At 47.4% G+C, this 19,097-nt stretch overlaps 1 protein-coding gene across 1 annotated transcript in view; it reads right to left on the reverse strand.

The window, feature by feature from the left end:
- Positions 1-9,581: 9,581 nt before the first annotated feature.
- Positions 9,582-19,097, reverse strand: part of RTN3 (reticulon 3) — a 51,126-nt gene continuing 41,610 nt past the window's right edge. Inside the window, exons 7-10 of the mRNA XM_060251504.1 lie at positions 18,723-18,792; positions 18,393-18,439; positions 16,920-16,978; positions 9,582-12,875 (exon numbers count right to left, since the gene is read on the reverse strand). Coding sequence (XP_060107487.1) covers positions 12,830-12,875; positions 16,920-16,978; positions 18,393-18,439; positions 18,723-18,792 — 222 coding nt within the window. The 3' untranslated portion in view covers positions 9,582-12,829. The remainder of the gene's footprint in view (positions 12,876-16,919; positions 16,979-18,392; positions 18,440-18,722; positions 18,793-19,097) is intronic.

Here is a 19,097-nt window from a genome sequence, read left to right on the forward strand (position 1 = left end):
GTAATCTTTCATTGAAATCTGCCTCCATTCCTGAGGACTAGAAGGCAGTAAATGCCACCCCCATCTTTAAAAAGGGTTCCAGAGGTGATTCGGGAAACTACAGGCCAGTCAGTCTGACTTCAATACCGAGAAAATTGGTAGAAACCATTATCAAGGACACAATGAGTTGGCACATCGATGAACACAAATTATTGAGGAAGACTCAGCATGGTTCTGTAAGGGAAGATCTTGCCTCACTAACCTGTTCCAGTTCTTTGAGGGGGTGAACAAACATGAGGACAAAGGGGACCCAATAGATGTTTACCTTGACTTCCAGAAAGCTTTTCATAAAGTTCCTCATCAAAGGCTCCTTAGTAAGCTCAAGAGTCATGGAGTAAAAGGACAGGTCCTCTTGTGGATCAAAAACTGGTTAACTAATAGGAAGCAGAGAGTGAGTATAAATGGGCAGTCTGCAGTGGAGGACGGTAAGCAGTGGGGTGCCGCAGGGCTCAGTACTGGGTCCCATGCTCTTTAACTTGTTCACTAATGATTTGGAGTTGGGAGTAAGCGGTGAAGTGGCCAAGTTTGCAGATGACACTAAATTGTTCAGGGTGGTGAGAACCAGAGAGGATTGTGAGGCACTCCAAAGGGATCTGTTGAGGCTGGGTGAGTGGGTGTCAACGTGGCAGATGAGGTTCAATGTGGCCAAATGCAAAGTAATGCACATTGGGGCCAAGAATCCCAAGAATACAAATACAAGTTGATGGGGTGTGAACTGGCAGAGACTGACCAAGAGAGAAATCTTAGGGTCATGGTAGATAACTCACTAAAAATATCAAGACAGTGTGTGGTTGCAATCAAAAAGGCCAATGCCATACTGCAAATTATTAGGAAGGGAACTGAAAACAAATCAGCCAGTATCATAATGCCCCTGTATAAATTGATGGTGCAGTCTCATTTGGAATACTGTGTACAATTTTGGTCCCCACACCTCTAAAAGGATATTATAGCACTGGGATCCTCAAAAAGGATATTATAGCAAAATTGTCCAGAAACGGGCAACTAGAATGACTAAAGGTTTGGAACACTTTCCCTATGAAGAAAGGTTAAGGCGCTTGGGGTTCTTTAGCTTGGAGAAATGTCAGCTGTGGGGTGATAGAGGTTTACAAGATTATGCATGCGATGGAGAAAATAGAGAAAGAAGTCCTTTTCTCCCTTTCTCAAAATACAAGAACTCGTGGGCATTCAATTAAATTGCTGAGCAGTCAGGTTAGAACAGATAAAAGGAAGTACTTCTTCACCCAAAGAGTGATTAACATGTGGAATTCACTGCCACGGGAGGTGGTGGCGGCTAAAAGCATAGCCAGCTTCAGGAGGGGATTGGATAAAAATATGGAGCAGTGGTCCATCAGTGGCTATTAGCCACAGTATATTATTGGAACTGTCTGGGGCAGTGATGCTCTGTATTCTTGGTGCTTGGGGGGGGGGGGCAAAGTGGAAGGGCTTCTGGACTTACTTGTGAACCTTCTGATGACACCTTTTTTTTTTTTACCACTGTGTGACACAGAGTGTTGAACTGGATGGGCCATTGGCCTGATCCAACATGGCTTCTCTTATGTTCTTATGTTGAACTCACCGGCACACATTTGGCTGGTGGGGGATCCTCCGTCGATGTCACCGGTGCAATGAGGTCGCACGCATGACGCTGTAGGCTGGCCACTCTAGGTGCGTCCCAAAAAACCCTCTGTGGTTTTCCCAGATGCTCTAGCAATTTGGAAGGAAAACTCTATGGTACCAGAGGACGTGGGGAATTTGGCAACCCTAGCTACATCCGGGGGCTGTGGCCTAATATGCTACAAAAAAGCTTTGTCATTAAGCAAGATGATTAAGTCACATCTGTCTTATGGTGACCTTGTAGGGTTTCCAAGGCAAGTGATGTTCAGAGTTACCTTGCCATCGCGGGCCTCTGCACAGCGATTTTGGACTTCCACCAGGCCTAACCCTGCTTGGCTTTGAAGATCTGATGAAACCGGGCTAATCTGGGCTGGTTATCCAGGTCAGGGCTATGTGTGAGCCATCAAATCGCAACCAACTCACAGTGACCCCACGATTGTGGGATTTTGAGGCAGGAGACCTTCAGAGGTGGTTGGCCATTGCCTACTGTTGTGTAGTGACCCTGAACTTCCTTGCCAGTTTGGTGTAGTGGTTAAGTGCATGGGCTCTTATCTGGGAGAACTGGGTTTGATTCCCCACTCCTCCACTTGCACCTGCTGGAATGGCCTTGGGTCAGCCATAACTCTGGCAGAGGTTGTCCTTGAAAGGGCAGCTGCTGGGAGAGCCCTCTCCAGCCCCACCCACCTCACAGGGTGTCTGTTGTGGGGGAGGAAGGTAAAGGAGATTGTGAGCCGCTCTGAGACTCTGAGAGGACGGGATATAACCCAGTGTCTTCTTGGTGGTCTCCCAACCAAGTACTAAACAAGGCTGACCCTGCTTAACTTTCAAGATCTGACAAAACTGGGCTAACCTGGGCTATTCTGGTCATGGCAGCTGGTATGAGGAATTTCCCCCCTTTCCCAGTGCCTATCCCAGGGATGAGTGTCCCCTGTTCCTAGGCTAATAGAATATTCTTCGCTCCAGCCAGCACTAAAATAGGGACAACCAGGAGACCCAACACTGAACAAGACAGACCCCATTATCCAACTTGACTGTTCTTGTATTAAAGTGACATATGAGTCTGGTTACGTTGAACGTGCCCCTGTGGCTGCGCTTAGATTTAAGGGCTGTTTATACCCTCTGCAGAACTAAACTGTCCCTCTCCTATCTGGGGACTTTGGGGGTAGAGCCATGAGACATTGGGGGTGGAGCCAGGAGGAAGGGTATGACAAGCATAATTGAACTGCAAAGGGAGCTGTGGCCATCACATTTAAGGGACCGCATGTCTTAGACGCCTTCCCTCCATTGGAAATAATAGATAGGGGCACCTTCTTTGGGGGCTCATAGAATTGGACCCTCTGGTCCAATCTTTTGGAAACTTGGAGGGTGTTTTGAGGCGAGACACCAAATACAATCCTGAAAATTTGGTGCCACTACCGCAAAAAACAGGTGCCCCCCAGATATCCATGGATATCCATTATACTCTATGGGAATCGGTCTCCATAGGGAATAATGGAATGTGCAGTGGGCATTTCCCTCCCCCCAACCGCTTTCTGGTGACCCTGAAGCAGGGGGAGGGCCTTCAAACCGGGGGATCTCCTGCCCCCACTTGCCAATTGGCAACCCTACCCTCTCCACCATCCAGGTAGCAGCATCTTCCCTGTTTTGATTGTGCTGCTCTGAATGAGGTTTCCTTGTATACTGAAAGACAGGTGAGGCTGAACCCTTCTCTGGGACATAACAGATTCTACATGCAGGGAAGATTCAGCTAGGCACAGGCCAGGAAAAGCTGTAACTCAGGTGAGGAATAAATGGATGGATGTGCCGCCAAGGCACAGCCAATTTATGGCAACCTTGAAGGCAAATGAGGCACCCAGGTAGTTTGCCATTGCCTTCCTCTGCAGAGCCTTCTTTGGTAGGTCAGTCACCAGCTACTGGCCGTGGGGACTAAAGTGGAACCTCCATGTTCAGAGGCTAGCTGTTCAGAGGCAGCTAGCCTCTGAATACCAAATGCCAAGAGGCAACTTCAGGAGAAGGTCTTGGCCTCTCTGCTGTGTTGTTGGACCACCAGATTAACTCTTTGGCCAGTATGTGAGACAGTATTTGGCCAGAATGCTGGACTATATGGAACCAGAAGTCTGATCCATCAGTGCTCTTATCTTTTTATGAGGCGAAGGCCTCGATCTCTCTGCCCTGCTGTGGGTCCTCCAGAGAAATTGGTTGGCCACTGTGCGAGAAAGGATGCTGGACTAGATAAACCACTGGTCAGATTCAGCAGGGCTCTTCTTATGTTCTTTTCAGGGGAAGGCCTCAGCCTCCATGGCCTGTTGTTGGCCCTTCAGAGGAACAGGTTGAAGCCATTGTGTGAGACAGGATGCTGGACTAGATGGACCATTGGTTTGACCCAGCAGGGCTCTTATGTTCTTATCAGGGGAAGGCCTTGGCCTCTCTGCCCTGTTGTTGGCCCTCCAGAGGAACTGGTTGAGGCCACTGTGTGAGACAGGAGGCTAGATAAGATGGACCAATGGTTTGATCCAACAGGGCTTTTCTTATGTTCTTATCAGGTGAAGCCCTCAGCCTCTCTGGCCTGTTGTTGGCCCTCCAGAGGAATTGGTTGCGGCCACTGTGTGAGACAGGATGCTGGACTAGATGGACCCCTGGGTCAGATCCAGCAGGGTTCTTATGGTAATCCCCTATCCATGTCCCAACCCTGCTTAGCTTCTAAGTACTGGAAAGGTCAGGCTACACCATACCATTCCTCAACCCACTGCTGACGGTATAAACTGTTCAATTTGCTGATTAGGGTCTTGCCTTTGGCTTCAATGTTATTTCCCTTCCACAGTGCTTACCAAGGCATTCACCACTGCCCTTCTGTGGAAGTAGAAATGATAGGGCATCCTACGCTTTCCTGTGCATTTACCTGGAACAAATCGACACCTGCCATTCCAAAGTGTGAAAGGTGGAGCCAGACCTCTCTATATTTTGTAACTGAGTTGGATTTTCACATAATAGAAAATCTATTTTTGAAAGGAAAAAAAAAAAGGATTGGAGACCCAGCTCATTCAGAAACTTCAGGCTTCTTCCACTAAGCTTACTAAGCTTCCACTAGTCTGTATCATGGACTCTTGTAACATTTGAAAAACAGATCAGTTTTTATTCTGGTTTAAACTTTGGTGCACAAGAGCCCTCAGTGCTGGAGTCACCTTTTGGGTCCTCATCCAGCCAGATGATATATTTATAAGATTATGGGTTTGGTTTTTTTTGCAAAGGGCCACTAAATACTGAAAGTGCAAGGTGAGATGATGAAAAACTCAAAAGGCCATTTAAAAGAGTAACGTATAAAATCTCATGAATGGGTTCATATCTGTTAACGAGGACGTGGGATTCCTCATGCGTCACCCATGTTAACCCCTTGAGAAACCGCTGGAGAAACTATTGCCAATTACTGCTATTGCAAATGGACTTTGTATTTTGCTTGATTATATTTGCATTTACATCTCACCCTCTCGCTCCTGCATTTGCTGTCCCTTTGTGAACGAATACGTTAGAGCAAGATGATTCAAAGTCGAGTTCAATGGTGGAAAGTCCGGTGGAGTTGCAACTGAGCTACGGCGACCTTGGAGGGTTTTCAAGGCAGGAAACAGAGGTGGTTTGTCCTTGTCTGCCTGTGTGGCAACTCTGGACTCTCTTGGTAGTCTCCCACCCAAGTACTGACCACGGCCGACTCTGCTTAACTCCTGAGATCTGACAGGCCAGCTTGGGCCATCCCAGCGAGGGCTTTAGCCCACCAGCAGCTGATAGTGGAAACAGATCTGTGTTAGTTTTTAAGATGGCGTTCCCCCCCCCCCAACAGTCCTGCATCTGGAGAAAGAAAACCCTTTGGAAATCAGTGAGGACTAGTTACCTTGCTTCCTTTTCCTGCAGCGTTTGAAGAGCGAGGCCTCATTCGGAGCGTCGTCTTGCGGCCGCAGGAATGCCTAGAGAAGTTGCACTTACAATTCCATTCATCGATCCTTGCTGGGCACCCATTTACTTCAGTTTATAGGACCGTCTTTCCTCCCAATCGACCCCCTTTTGCACTTGCCTTGTTGACCTCTTTCCCATTTGATAGCTGTCCTTTCTCTAGCTATCCTTATAAAGCATTTAAACACAGAGGTATACGATCAACGCACCCCACCCCCCGTTATGACCTTGTGACTGTCAGAAACCTTGTCCGTGTCTCTTGTGAAAAGTGTTTTGCATCAATATGCGGCGTGTTTTTTTATATATATATACATTATATATATATATATATAAGCGCTAAGTTTTGTAAAACGAGTTATGTCAAAATAAATCCTTTAAAATGAATATTTTAAGACGCAACCTCAGAGGCTCTCAGTTGTCTTTGTGAAAACCTTGAAGTGCTTTTCAGGTTTGCCTACACCAAGATTAGCACCAGCCTTTCTAAGAATGGGCTTCTAGCAGCTGTAAAGCATTGAACCTTGGTAGAGTTTACTCTTTAGTCAATAAGTATAGATGAAACTCTCTGTCTGGGGCAGTGGTGCTCTGTATTCTTGGTGCTTGGGGGGGGGGCAACACTGGGAGGGCTTCTGGTGTCCTGGCCCCACTGATGGACCGCCTGATGGCACCTGGTTTTTTTGGCCACTATGTGACAGAAAGTGTTGGACTGGATGGGTCATTGGCCTGATCCAACATGGCTTCTCTTACGTTCTTATGAGCAGCCCTCATTTTGGGCAGGAGCTCACAGGAGCGGAGCTCCAGAACCTCTAAATTTTATTGTGCTCTTTCTTTCTTACCTCCCCCGTCCCCCCCGCCAAACACTTGCATCTGGGGTCCATTGTTCAACACCCCCCTGAGAGAATTTGTCAAACTTTTCTAATATTTCCCCTCACAAAAAATGGAAAAAAATAACCAAAACACATAAAGCAGATGGAAATCGTCATTACTCAGCCCACTTGTGGGAAAGGACAGAATATAAATTAACAAAAATAAATAAAAATAAAATAATTCATGCCACAGTGGAGAAAGTAATTTAAAAAGTATGATGGGAGTAAGATTTTCTCATGAAAATTATAAGAAAATTGTGGCGGTTGAGCTGATATAATTGGTACACCTCCCCGTGATGTCAGGGGTGTGTGGCATATGCAAATGACCCCTGCTTATGAGTGATTTAAATGTGGAATTTGCTGCCAGAGGCTGCAGTGGTGACCATGAGCACTGATGGCTTTAACAGATTCATGGATTCAGCCTGAGGCTACTAGCCAGGGTGACTGAAGGGAACCTCCATGTTCAGAAGCAATCAACTTTTGAATCCCAGAGCCAGGAGGCAACAGGGGAGGGACCGTGGCTCAGTGGTAGAGCATCTGCTTGGTAAGCAGAAGGTCCCTGGTTCAATCCCCGGCATCTCCAACTAAAAAGGGTCCAGGCAAGTACGCTTGAAAAACCTCAGCTTGAGACCCTGGAGAGCAGCTGCCAGTCTGAGTAGAAAATACTGATTTTGATGGACCGAGGGTCTGATTCAGAATAAGGCAGCTTCAGGAGAAGGCCTCAACCCCCATGCCTTGTTGTTGCTGTCCAGAAGAATTGGTTGGCCGTGTTTGAGACAGGATGCTGGACTAGATGCGTCCAGCAGGGCTCCTATTATGCTAGGTCTGATTCCTTCTCCTGGGAAGCAGGCACAGGAGAGCTCCTTTCTCTCCAGGCCTGAGCTCCCAGCTTTAAACTCCAGGTAAAAGAACTTACAGCAGTGAGCCTGAGCCTAAGACAGCAGAGAGATTACCTGGCAGGCTGAGCAGACAACATGGTGGGTACAAAGCATCTTCCTTTTGGGTGGAGGAAGTAAGCAGCCATGTGGTGGAAATACGTGGCTTTATATGCAAAATGTTTCACATTCAGACTTTGAGCCTCAAGGAAGCCTCTTGTGAAGCACTGCTGCAAAAGAACTTTGTAGCGCTTTTGACAATCGGGGTAAAAAATACTGGGCTAAGAAAATATTGGTCTGCCTCTAAGTCAGGGGGCCCCAGTGTGCAGAAAAGGGTAACTAGAATGCTTAAAAGGTTGGAAGACTTTCCCTATGAAGAAAGGTTAAAATGCTGGGGGCCCTTTAGCTTGGAGAAACGTCAACTGAGTGGTGACATGATAGAGGTTTACAAGATTATGCATGGGATGGAGAAAGTAGAGAAAGGAGGACTTTTCTTCCTTTCTCACAATATGAGAACTCGTGGGCACTCAATGAAATTGCTGAGCAGTCGAGTTAGAACAGAAAAAAGGAAGTATTTCTTCACCCAAAGGATGATTAACACCTGGAATTTACTGCCACAGATTTGGCGGCTACAAGCGTAGCCAGCTTCAAGAGGGGACTGGATAAACTTCTGGAACAGAGGTCCATCAGTAGCTTATAGCCACAGCTTATTGTTGGAACTTTCTGTCTGGGGCAGTGATGCTCTGTATTCTTGGTGCTTTGGGGGGGGGCACAGTGGGAGGGCTTCTAGTGTCCTGGCTCCACTGATGGGACTTCCTGATGGCACCTGGGTTTTTTTGGCCACTGTGTGACACAGTATTTGACTGGATGGGCCATTGACCTGATTCAACATGGCTTCTCATGTTCTTATGAAGAGAGCAGTTGGCCTGAAGAAGCAGCCCTGCAAAGAAAGGCGAAGGGGGTGATGTGACAATACTCTTTGACTACCTGAGGGGCCGTCCTGTGGAAGAGGAAAAGTCTCGTTCTCAGATATTGCCAAAGGCAAGACCATGGCTAATGGTCCTAAAGCTTCAGGACTGGAAATTCGGGTTGTGCGTTAGTAAAAACTTGCTGATGACAGCGGTTTGACAACAGAGCCATCAGCAGTGGAGTCTTGAAGCAGATGACAGGTTTCCATCTGGTCATGAGGCTGCTGCTGTGGACCTGCATGCAGAGGGTGTGTGTGTGTTGTATTAGATAGTCTTCTTAAATTACATATTCAGCGCTTCTTTGGAAGACAGCTTGCTGAGAGGCATCTCCACTGCTCTCCTTCAGGGTAAACGAGGAGGAGGAGGAAGAAAGGAGACTGGATTTATACCCCGCCCTTCACCACATGAAGGAGTCTCAGAGCACCTTACAATCTCCTTTCCCTTCCCCTCCCCATAACAGACACCCTGTGAAGAAGGTGGAGCTGAGGGAGCTCTGAAAGAAACTGCTCTTGAGTGGAACAGCTGTGCAAGAACCTGTGACTGACTCAAGGTCACATCAGCAGCTGCAAGTGGAGGAGTGAGGATTCAAACCCTGTTCTCCCAGGTAAGAGTCCATGCATTTAACCACTACATCCAGCTGGCTAACAAACACGCCTCCCTCCTCTGATTTCCCTCCCACCCCATTTTGAGTTAGATTTGAGTCCAGGAGAACTTGAGGTTAACATGAGTATCGGGGTATAAGCGTTTGAGAGTCAAAGCTGATACCTTGAAACTCTCATTAGTCTGTAAGGTGCTCTAGGACCGAATCTATTCTCCTGCAGACCAACAGGACTGCCCTCTGAAACCCACCTCAACAAATGAAGAACATATAAATAACCTGGCAAAAGGGCTGGCTACCAGATTCTCTGCTTCCTGGTAAGTCATGGGTGGTCAAACTGTGGCCTGGGAGCCACATGTGGCTCTTTCACGCATATTGAGTGGCTCTCGAAGTCCCCGCTGCCCTGTCGGCCAGCTTGGAGGAGGCATTTCTCTCTTTAAATCACATATCCAAGCCGAGCCAGTGGCTTCAGACTGCATTTAAAGTTAAAGTTGCTTTCTTTCCACCACTCCCTCCCATCGATTTGTCTTCCTTCCTTCCTTGTGGCTCTCATACATCTAACGTTCATGTCCTGCGACTCTTAAACATCTGATGTTCATTCTATGTGGCCTTTACGTTAAGCAATTTTTTGACCACCCCTGCGGTAAGCAAAAGATTAATAAAACCTCACAAGGCACAGCTATGGAATTTGTACTTTGTGCTCTTTTATTAATACCACATCAAATTGCATTTGTTTCATTAACTTCTCTTGAAACCTCAGCCAGGTTCTCTTGTTCCCTTGGCACTACCGGCCTTTTAAAATTTTTTTACTGCTGCACGCACAGTACAAACACGCACACAAAATGCAAGAGCTGAGTTAGTAAGGTTTCTGTCATTTTTCTCCATCTACGTACATTTTTCTGTATTTAAAAAAAAAATAAGCCCACCTGGCACAAAGAGGTCTGTTCACGGTATTCAAACACAGCAGTAACAGAAGAGATGGAAAGAGGTGAGCCAAAGGGCTTCCAGTGCAGAGAAAAGAGCTCCTTGGAAGCAGGGGGGAGGAGGAGGCTAAGGAGAGATTTGGAACAAGACAGTGCAAAGTTCCTCCTTGGGCTGCGGGAGGAGGGAAGGAAGTGGGAGGAGGAAGGCGTGTTTGTGAGCAGAAGCACAGAATTCAGACACTGGTGCACTTCTCACCGAGACACACCCATCCTGTTACAAGTTTAAAAAAATGCGAGATACACCTTCAAATCCCCTTGCGGCCTGAAAACAGATGCAGTGTTGGAACGATACAGCGTTTGCTGGCTCTCGGATCTGCGAAACACGAAGGCGAGCGATGGCAGGCGTCAGCCATTGCAACAGGATGCTCAACGCCCAGCTACTTCCTACCAGGCAAGCGGGCAGGAAGGCAACGTGTGCCTGCGTGGCTTCCAAGGCTACTGCAACAAGCCAAGTTTGCATGCATGAAGTCTCCTTCGGATGCTCTGCCTGCGGTGGTGCTTCCCCAACCTGCAAGTTGCAACTGGGGGGGTGCAAAACAAAACATTTTCCCTAAATTCGGGTCCACTGGACTTGAAAAACATCAGTATCTCCAAATACCAATATTGGTTTCGTATTGGGATTTGGGTAAATATTCCGAAAGCTTGCATTTATTTGGCTCCATTATGTCCTATAGGGACTATTCCCACAGGGTATAACGGGTGAGGTATTTAAGGTTTAAATGCTTGCTGAGTTGACTTGTCGAATTGTGTCGCTGCTGACTTGTGGATAGTGGGTGTGCTCGGTGGCTGCTCTGCAACTAGCATCCTGGGAACGTGATTTTGTAGCGGGGAGAAGATGAAACGGAGGGCTTGCATGCAATGGCAATGGAGTTACAAAGTGGACCCCTGGATGTTAGAGAGGGCACCTGGGGGCACCTTTGGGATACTCAGTTGGGACTGCAGGACCCCGAAAAGGTGGAGTTCGACCCAGGGGAAGGAAGTGATCCACAAGGAAAAAGGGAATTGATGGGGGTTGTGCCGGCTGACTGACCCTCGGTGGTAATAGAGGGAAGGCCAGGAGGTACAAGCAGTGAAAGAACAGGGTCTCCAGCACCCTGGGAAGGTGCTTTTGCAGGAGGGAGAAGGCAAAAGGGAGAGGCTTGCTCTTGACAGCAGTGAAGGGGCAGTTGGGAAGCAGGCTCCTGGATGTTTGAGCGGATACCCAGGGGCACCTTTTGGATGCTCAGTTGGGACTGCAGCGCTCCAGGAAGATGGGGTTTGACCCAGCAGAAGGAAGTGATCCACAAGGAAAGAAGGGTACAGGGGCTTTGATAGGGGTTGTGTCGGAGTCAACTAAACAGCGATTTAAAACTTAAATGCTTGCTGAGTTGACTCACAGAGTCATGCCGCTGAATCAACTCAGCCTTCTAGCTGTGCCCAAGTAAAAGCCAAATCACATCAGCTTTTATTCGGGTGTGCCTATTTTGGTAGACGAATAAGGTATTTTTCAGGGTTTTATTCGGCTTGGAATATAAAAAGTGGAACCCCCTAGTTGCAACATGAAAACAAGACTGTAGAAGCACGGGGAAGCTGACCTGCAGGGGACAGTGAGTCCTGCATAGCCTGAACACAAGACAAGCCGCCTTCTTATACCTTCCTTTCCCAAGCTCTCATCTTTTCCACTCTGGGAACAATCAGAGTAGTGGGAGCTGAGCTGGTCCTTGTCAGTTTTAGCTGCCAATTGTCTTTCTCTCTGTTCCCTATGCCCAGCTCCCAACACTGAATGGGTCCCCCCTAGTCAGCATGAGTGCCAAACCAGCCCTGCACCCCTCTTATTTTCACTCAGGTTACCTGAAGCTCCCCATCTTGCCTGGAAGCTGGCAAGGGAGACCGCAGCAAGATTTTAACCTAGTGCAGTGGTTAAGCCAGGCAAGCTCTCCATGCACATCCTCGAATTCCTTGCCCCTGTGCATCCACGGTTCTACCTCCTCTTCTCCCCACTTCTTTTAAGGACTGCATTGATATTATGGTAGCTGAGGAATCACATGCAGATTCTTTCAATAGCTTTTTAAAAAGAACGTGTACAGCAGTTACAGACATTTTTGTTTCAAAATCGAAAAACTACAACCATATTAACCTCCGGGGGTGGGGGGAGGATAAGACTGAAGGACTGGTTTGTCTGGATTTCAGTGCAAGGCTGGGGAGAGAAGAGACAGTCTGGAAGGTGAACCAGACCAAACAGCAGAACTGATGTCATTAAGGGAGACGGGGTGGAGAATCCCCCTTTCCTTCAGTGGGACAGAGGGAGGGGAACAGGGGCTGTGGCTTGAGAAAAAAAAGCTCCCTTAAGCTTGGCTTTGCATTAGAGATTAATCCATGCCAGAAAGACAGAAGAGCTTAGAGATGCAAACAAAAGGACAGACGCACCTTCTGCTTTAGTGGAACGCTGCACCAATGCTAACACCAGGATTCCACTCATGAGGGCGGGTGGGTATTGGGTGAGAGATGAAAGAGGGAAAATAAGGGAGCTACCATCATCATACAGCTATTTCAGCCTGACATGGTGTTGTAAGAAAAAAATTCAAAGCCGTTCCTATTGAGCAGAGCTGCGTATTGCTAGCCAGGTAACAGCACCCGCTTCCAGCAGCTTATTTTACACGCACCATTCCCTCCGAGACAGGGGCGCCTGGAGCGCTGGTTCCTCCTCCCCCCACAGCTTCCAATGCCTGACACCAGTTTGAGTGTAGTCCAGTGTATTTTGAGCCCAGTGTTTAGGCTTAAAAGGGAATTGGGGGGGGGGGGGGGGCAATAATAAAAAATAAAATCAGTAAGCTTGGAATGCAGACATCAAGCTGACTCGGCAAGTTCCTTCATAGGTACAAGTAACAATGATTATAGCTATGACACAAAGGGGGTTGTTTTTCTCATTTCGTTTTAAACGGTGGCTGGCCCTCGACTCCCTGCAGGGTTATTCGGATTTCTTCTTCACGACTCCGGGAACTTTTGCTTGGACCCTGCAGGGGGAAAAGAAAAGAGGAGACATATACAAACCCCTTCCGTAACAACATGGAGAGAAAACCTGTGGGAGTGTTTTGCATTATCAAAGGCAACACAACACAATACCTTAAACACGCGGGAACATACACCCTCGAAATTTATGGAGATCTGGTATCCAGTGATTCAATATTTAACAGAAAATGGCACCCTGCCCAATAGCCCACACTACAGGGAATTGATGTACTTTGGAAATGCTCAATAGTTTAGAGATTGTTTGCTAAAGGAGTTTATGAATAAAGATAGTTGATATATTGTATGTTTAAAGAAAATATGAACTTGCTATACCAGTAATCGGTTAGCACTTTATGTACTGCACATTTATATTGGTCCTTACTGTTATATGATTGCAAACTTTGTTTTATTAAAAAGAGAGAAACAATAAGTAAGAACTGTCCCCAAAGAATCACAGAGATGGAAAGGGACATCTAGTCCAACCCCCTGCTCAATGCAGGATCAGCCTGTGGAAGAAGAAGACTGCAGATTTATACCCCACCCTTCTCTCTGAATCAGAGACTCAGAGCGGCTTACAATCTCCTATACCTTCTCTCCCCACAACAGACACCCTGTGAGGCAGGTGGCACTGAGAGAGCTCTCCCAGAAGCTGCCCTTTCAAGGACAACTCCTGCAATAGCTATGGCTAACCCAAGGCCATTCCAGCAGCTGCAAGTAGAGAAGTGGGGAATCAAACCAGGTTCTCCCAGGTAAGAGTCCGCACACTTAACCACTACACCAAACTGGCTCACCAAACGGAATCCCTGACAGGTGTTTTCCCAGCTGCTGCCTACAGACTGCCAGTGAGGGGGAGCTGACCACCTCCCCATGCAGCCCATTCCAGTGCTCAATTACTTTTACTGTAATTTAAGCACCTTATTGTGAGTCCTGCCCTCTGCTGCTAACAGGAACCAGCACCAAGCGACAGCCTTTCAAATACTTAAGGAGAGCAATCGTAGCAATCTCCCCCCCACAAACTCCTCTTCTTCAGCCTGAAAATTCTCCAGTCTCTCAGCCTTTCCTCGTCCAAGGCAACCCCCCCCCCCCACAAGAACAGCATCCACCAGAAGCACAGGGTCTTCTCAGTTCAATTTTACATCCCCTCTCTCTTTCACACCACTGATGATTTATAAGAAAGTTTTATGATACGGTGTTTTATCATTTTGAATTATTTCAAGAACCACCTTGAGAGCCTTTTCATTAAAAAAAAAAAACAACACATAGCAGATGCTGAACTTCTTTCCTTCCATCTGTTCAGCCTGAATACGGCTTCCAATTCACTCAAAATTCAAAGCAGAAATCCAGGAGTGCGGCTCTCAGAAAACAGATGAAAGTCCAATCTTGCTGCTGGCTTTTGTTTTGGGCTGGGTCACTTGATTCAATGCTAAAGCACTCTACAAATGCCAAGCATTATTATTTGGCTAAGCAGCAAAGGATGTGAACTGCTGCAGGGTTTGGGGGATTCACAGAGCAGGGGAAAGAAGCAGGAATAGCCAGTGACCACCCAGGGGTTCTCAAAAGCCAGCGGTGGCCCAGATGTGACTTAAAAAAACCTGCCCGTCCCATCCCATTTTCTTTCTTGAAACAGTGGTGGCGATCATGATGGAAAGTGCTGTCAAGTCACAGCTGACTTACGGCAACCCCGTAAGGCAAGAGACGTTCAGAGGTGGCTTGCCACTGCCTGCCTCTGCACAGCAACCCTGGACTTCCTTGACCCTGTTCAGCTTCTGAGATGGGATCAGGCTAGCCTGGGCCATTCAGGTCATGGCACACAGAGATGAACAAACTTTTTTTTGCCGGGGAGCAAGGTGGGTTACATCTCAATACCTGCCCATTTTTGGAGGTTTGCTGAGCAGTAGGATTAGAACGGATAAAAGGAAGTACTTCTTCACCCAAAGGGTGATTAACACGTGGAATTCACTGCCATAGGAGGTGGCGGCAGCTACAAGCACAGACAGCTTCAAGAGGGAATTGGATAAACATATGGAGCAGAGATTCATCAGTGGCTATTAGCCACAGCGTATTGTTGGAACTCTCTGTCTGAGGCAGTGATGCTCTGTATTCTTGGTGCTGGGGGGGTGGGGAACAGTGTGAGGACTTCTAGTGTCCTGGCCTTCTAGTGTCCACTGATGGACCTCCTAATGGCACCTGGGGTTTTGGCCACTGTGTGTATAGAGTGTTGGACTGGATGGGCCATTGGCCTGATCCAACATGACTTCTTTTATGTTCTTATGTTTCAACTCGGATCCTGGCTCTTTCATGTTTTCAGCCAGCGTCCAACTGAGAACCCTCAAAGGTGGGCCGAGACCAAGATGTACCCTGCCTCATTAATTTTGTTAATGGCTAAGAACATCCAAGGGATTTCGATCATTCCCCACAAGCACTGACCTGCTATCCTACCATTTCCCAACTTGCACATCCCAACCTGGAAGCTGGTCATGAACCTGCAGAAGTGGGTTGCAAACCTTTGCACATCTACTGATTTGCACCCGCTCTCTCTCCCTCTCTTCTTTAAAAAAACGAATCGCCCTTCTTGGTAAAAATGTGGAGTTGTGGGATTACCAAAAGGCAGTGCTGCTTATAAATCGTTAAACAGTTTAAAGAACCAGAGGAAAAGCTTATATGAACATATGAAGCTGCCTTATACTGAATCAGACCCTCGGTCCATCAAAGTCAGTATTGTCTACTCAGACTGACAGCGGCTATCCAGGGTCTCAAGCTGAGGTTTTTCACGCCTACTTGCCTTGGTCCTTTTTAGTTGGAGATGCCAGGAATTGAACCTGGGACCTTCTGCTTACCAAGCAGATGCTCTACCACTGAGCCACCGTCCCCTTGTGTGGGTCAGATGAAGCTCTCTTACCCCACCTGCCCGGAAGCCAGCAGCCATTTGCCCATCAATGAAGCCAGAGCATAAGACTTGTATGCCAAGGGGACAAAGTAGCAACAGGCATGGTTTGTCACCATCAGGGACAAAACAACAGTGTTAAAACAGGACTGTATGAAGAGTGCTGCTCAATAATTATTTGCACAGCCCTGGGCTGCATTTATAGACTTCTGGGATAAAAAATTCCTGATGGAGTCGGCAAAGAAGGAATGAATGAATATCATGTAATCCTCAGAATTGTACCTAGACCAAGAATGTGGATTTATGCAAGTAGCTTTCTTTTCTTTGGCAAAGAGGAAAAAAAGGTATGAAACGTAAATAGATGGTTTCCTTTTTTTGGTATTTTGTAGTTATAAGCAGGATGTGTGCTTGGTTATAATTTGCAATAATATGCACCAACGTTGCACGCTGTGTATGTTATTTGCATATATTTGTATATCCACAATTTTTTTTTTAAAAGCTATAATGTGCAGCACACACTTGGTAGTTTTTTTGAGAAATCATTAGAAGGGTCTCAAGCAAATCTAGAAGCCAGTGATTTGAAAGAAGAAATTGGGGAGATTCTCAAGGGTATCTAAGGCCTGGCCACAGAAAATGAACTCTGTACAGAGAGGCACAGCCTATGACGATGTTAATGATGATGCATTTTGTGCAGTATAGCCAGGAGATACTAAGATTGTCTGGCAGCCAAAAGTTCTGGCTCATTTAGCATAATGCACCACTAGGGGGCGAGCTAGACTTGTTTTTAAGGCAAGAGACATTTCAGAGGCGGTTTGCCATTGCCTGCCTCTGCAACAAGGCCCTGGAATTTCTTGGAGGTCGCCCTTCCAAATACTAGCCAAGACCAACCCTGCTTAGCTTCCAAGATCTGGTCAGCAGCTTTCTCCTTATAGCGACCTGCTTACTCACTGTGGCTTGTCCCACACATAGAGGGATTTCGCTCCATCCCTACGGCAAGTCTCTCCCCTCAAAGAATTAGGCAGATCTAACTGCAAGGATACTGAAGATACAGAAGGCCCCGAAAGAGAAACGGTCAAAATACAGCAGTTCTTCAATACAGGCTGCTGAGAGACTGCAGAAAGATAGGTAGATCAGAAATTTCACACTTGGGATCGCAGAGACTTACTTTGTAACCACCGACTTGATTTGATCCCGGGCGATCCCGACGTAGTGGTCGATCTGGGTCTGAGGGCAAACACGTGAACAGTCAGTGAGGTTTGGAGGAAGCCAAAGAAGGCATCCGAGAAAGAACCATGAAGTTGTCACAGCAGGGCTTGGTCATATGCAGGCAAGCTCGTGGCTGTGTATCATCTCCCCTCCCTGTAATACTTCAGAATGGACATAGGAAACTGCTGTATACTAAATTCAGACCATTAGTCTAACAAAGACAGGGCTGTCTACTCAGACAGGCAGCAGCTCTACAGGGTCTCAGGCAGAGATCCTTCACATCACCTCCTGCCTGGTCCCTTCAACTGGAGAGGCTGGGGATTGAACATCACTGAGCCAGCCCCCTCCCCCTCCCGCGCCCATACTAATTGTTTTGCAGAGCTCTAGAACACAGAGTGAAGTTTGAGAGGGTGAAAACGCAAACATGCCACTTCCACCCTCTGCTGTCAGCAGGGTCTAGGAACCTCCCACAGGACTTCAAAGCCCTTAGTCCAGCCACCAGGAGGAAGCAGCCGCCCAAGTGTGTGAAAAATCGGTCCAGGAAGGTGCAGTGAAAGGGGGGAGTGCTTTGCTCAAGAGCCTCACACGCCCCAGACGAGAAGCTACGTCTTAGGGAGCTTGTGCTCATGTGGCTGACTCACGAAGCCACCTAGGGCTAAAAACAGAGACAGAGCTATGATTATTTTAACTTTGTGCCACCAACTCGCAGCCTATGGAGAAATGTCGACTATTGGAGAAATGTTGACGGAGGGGTGACATGATAGAGGTTTACAATATTATGCATGGGATAGAGAAGGTAGAGAAAGAAGTACTTTTCTCCTTTTCTCTCAATACAAGAACTTGTGGGCATTCAATGAAATTGCTAAGCAGTTGGGTTAGAATGGATAAAAGGAAGTCCTTCTTCACCCAAAGGGTGACTAACACATGGAATTCACTGCCACAGGAGGTGGTGGCAGCTACAGGCATAGATGGCTTCAAGAGGGGATTGGATCAACATATGGAGCAGAGGTCCATCAGTGGCTATTAGCCACAGCATATTGTTGGAACTCTGTCTGGGGCAAGTGATGCTCTGTATTCTTGGTGCTTTGGGGGGGGGGGCAACAGTGGGAGGGCTTCTAGTGTCCTGGCCTCACCTGGTGGACTTCCTTGGGTTTTTTGGCCACTGTGTGACACAGAGTGTTGGACTGGATGGGTCACTGGCCTGACGCAACATGGCTTCTCTTACGTTCTTATGGGGCTTTCAAGACACAAGATGAGCAGAGGTGGTTTCCCATTGCCTGCCTCTGCGCAGAATCCCTGGACTTCCTTGGTGGTCTCCCATCTAAGTGCTGAACATGTTCAGGAGGAGCAGAGTCAGTGCACCCTGCTTAACTTCCAAGCTCTAACAGGCTAGTTTTGGCTAATCAGGTTGCTACAAATACGTATCACTCACCTTGTATTTCTCATAAACAACTGGGAGGCTGAACACCAGCAACTCCGCTGGAGGGGGAAAAGAAAAAACAAAACAGAGTTCACAAAGGTAATCAGGGCAGGCAACCTGGGTGGGATTGATTGAAAAAAGCATAAGGGCAAGTATGTAACCTGAAGGCACTCCTACAGATTACCTTCACGGCACTGGGATGGACCTTTTTAGGAGGCCCTTAATGGGCTCTTCCAAGTTCCTGGTGCCCTTCAAGACCTGTATTTGATTGCCATGGTCAAAAATGTCCAGCACAGAGAGGCACAGGGCCACTCAGCTGAAGAAACGGTGACAGCGTCTTACCGAGAATGAGGAGGGTAATCCCATTAAAGATGGCCCCAACGTATGTCATCAGCCACATGACGACTGCCAGCTGCAAGCAAAGAAAGGAGGTTGACCGTTAGCCGGAATCAGGCACTGCAGTGCTCTGTGCTGACATGACAGCAAGACTACAAGGCACTCCAGGTCTGGGAAGCACCGCAAATCTCTTAATGTAGTGCTGAGAAAATTGCAGCGGTGCAGAGCTGCCTCTGAGCTCGCTCCCTCTCTCAAAAGCAAGTAAAAAGCCGGCTCTGCCAAGTGTTTGGCAGACCTGTTACGAGACTAACTTTTAGCATGCCATTTCAAGCTGTGTTTTTCAGACTGGTTTGTGTTCAGCTTCAGAAACGGGGGTTGAAA

The sequence above is a fragment of the Heteronotia binoei genome, chromosome 1 (assembly GCF_032191835.1).
Source record: "Heteronotia binoei isolate CCM8104 ecotype False Entrance Well chromosome 1, APGP_CSIRO_Hbin_v1, whole genome shotgun sequence".
NCBI lineage: Eukaryota > Metazoa > Chordata > Lepidosauria > Squamata > Gekkonidae > Heteronotia > Heteronotia binoei.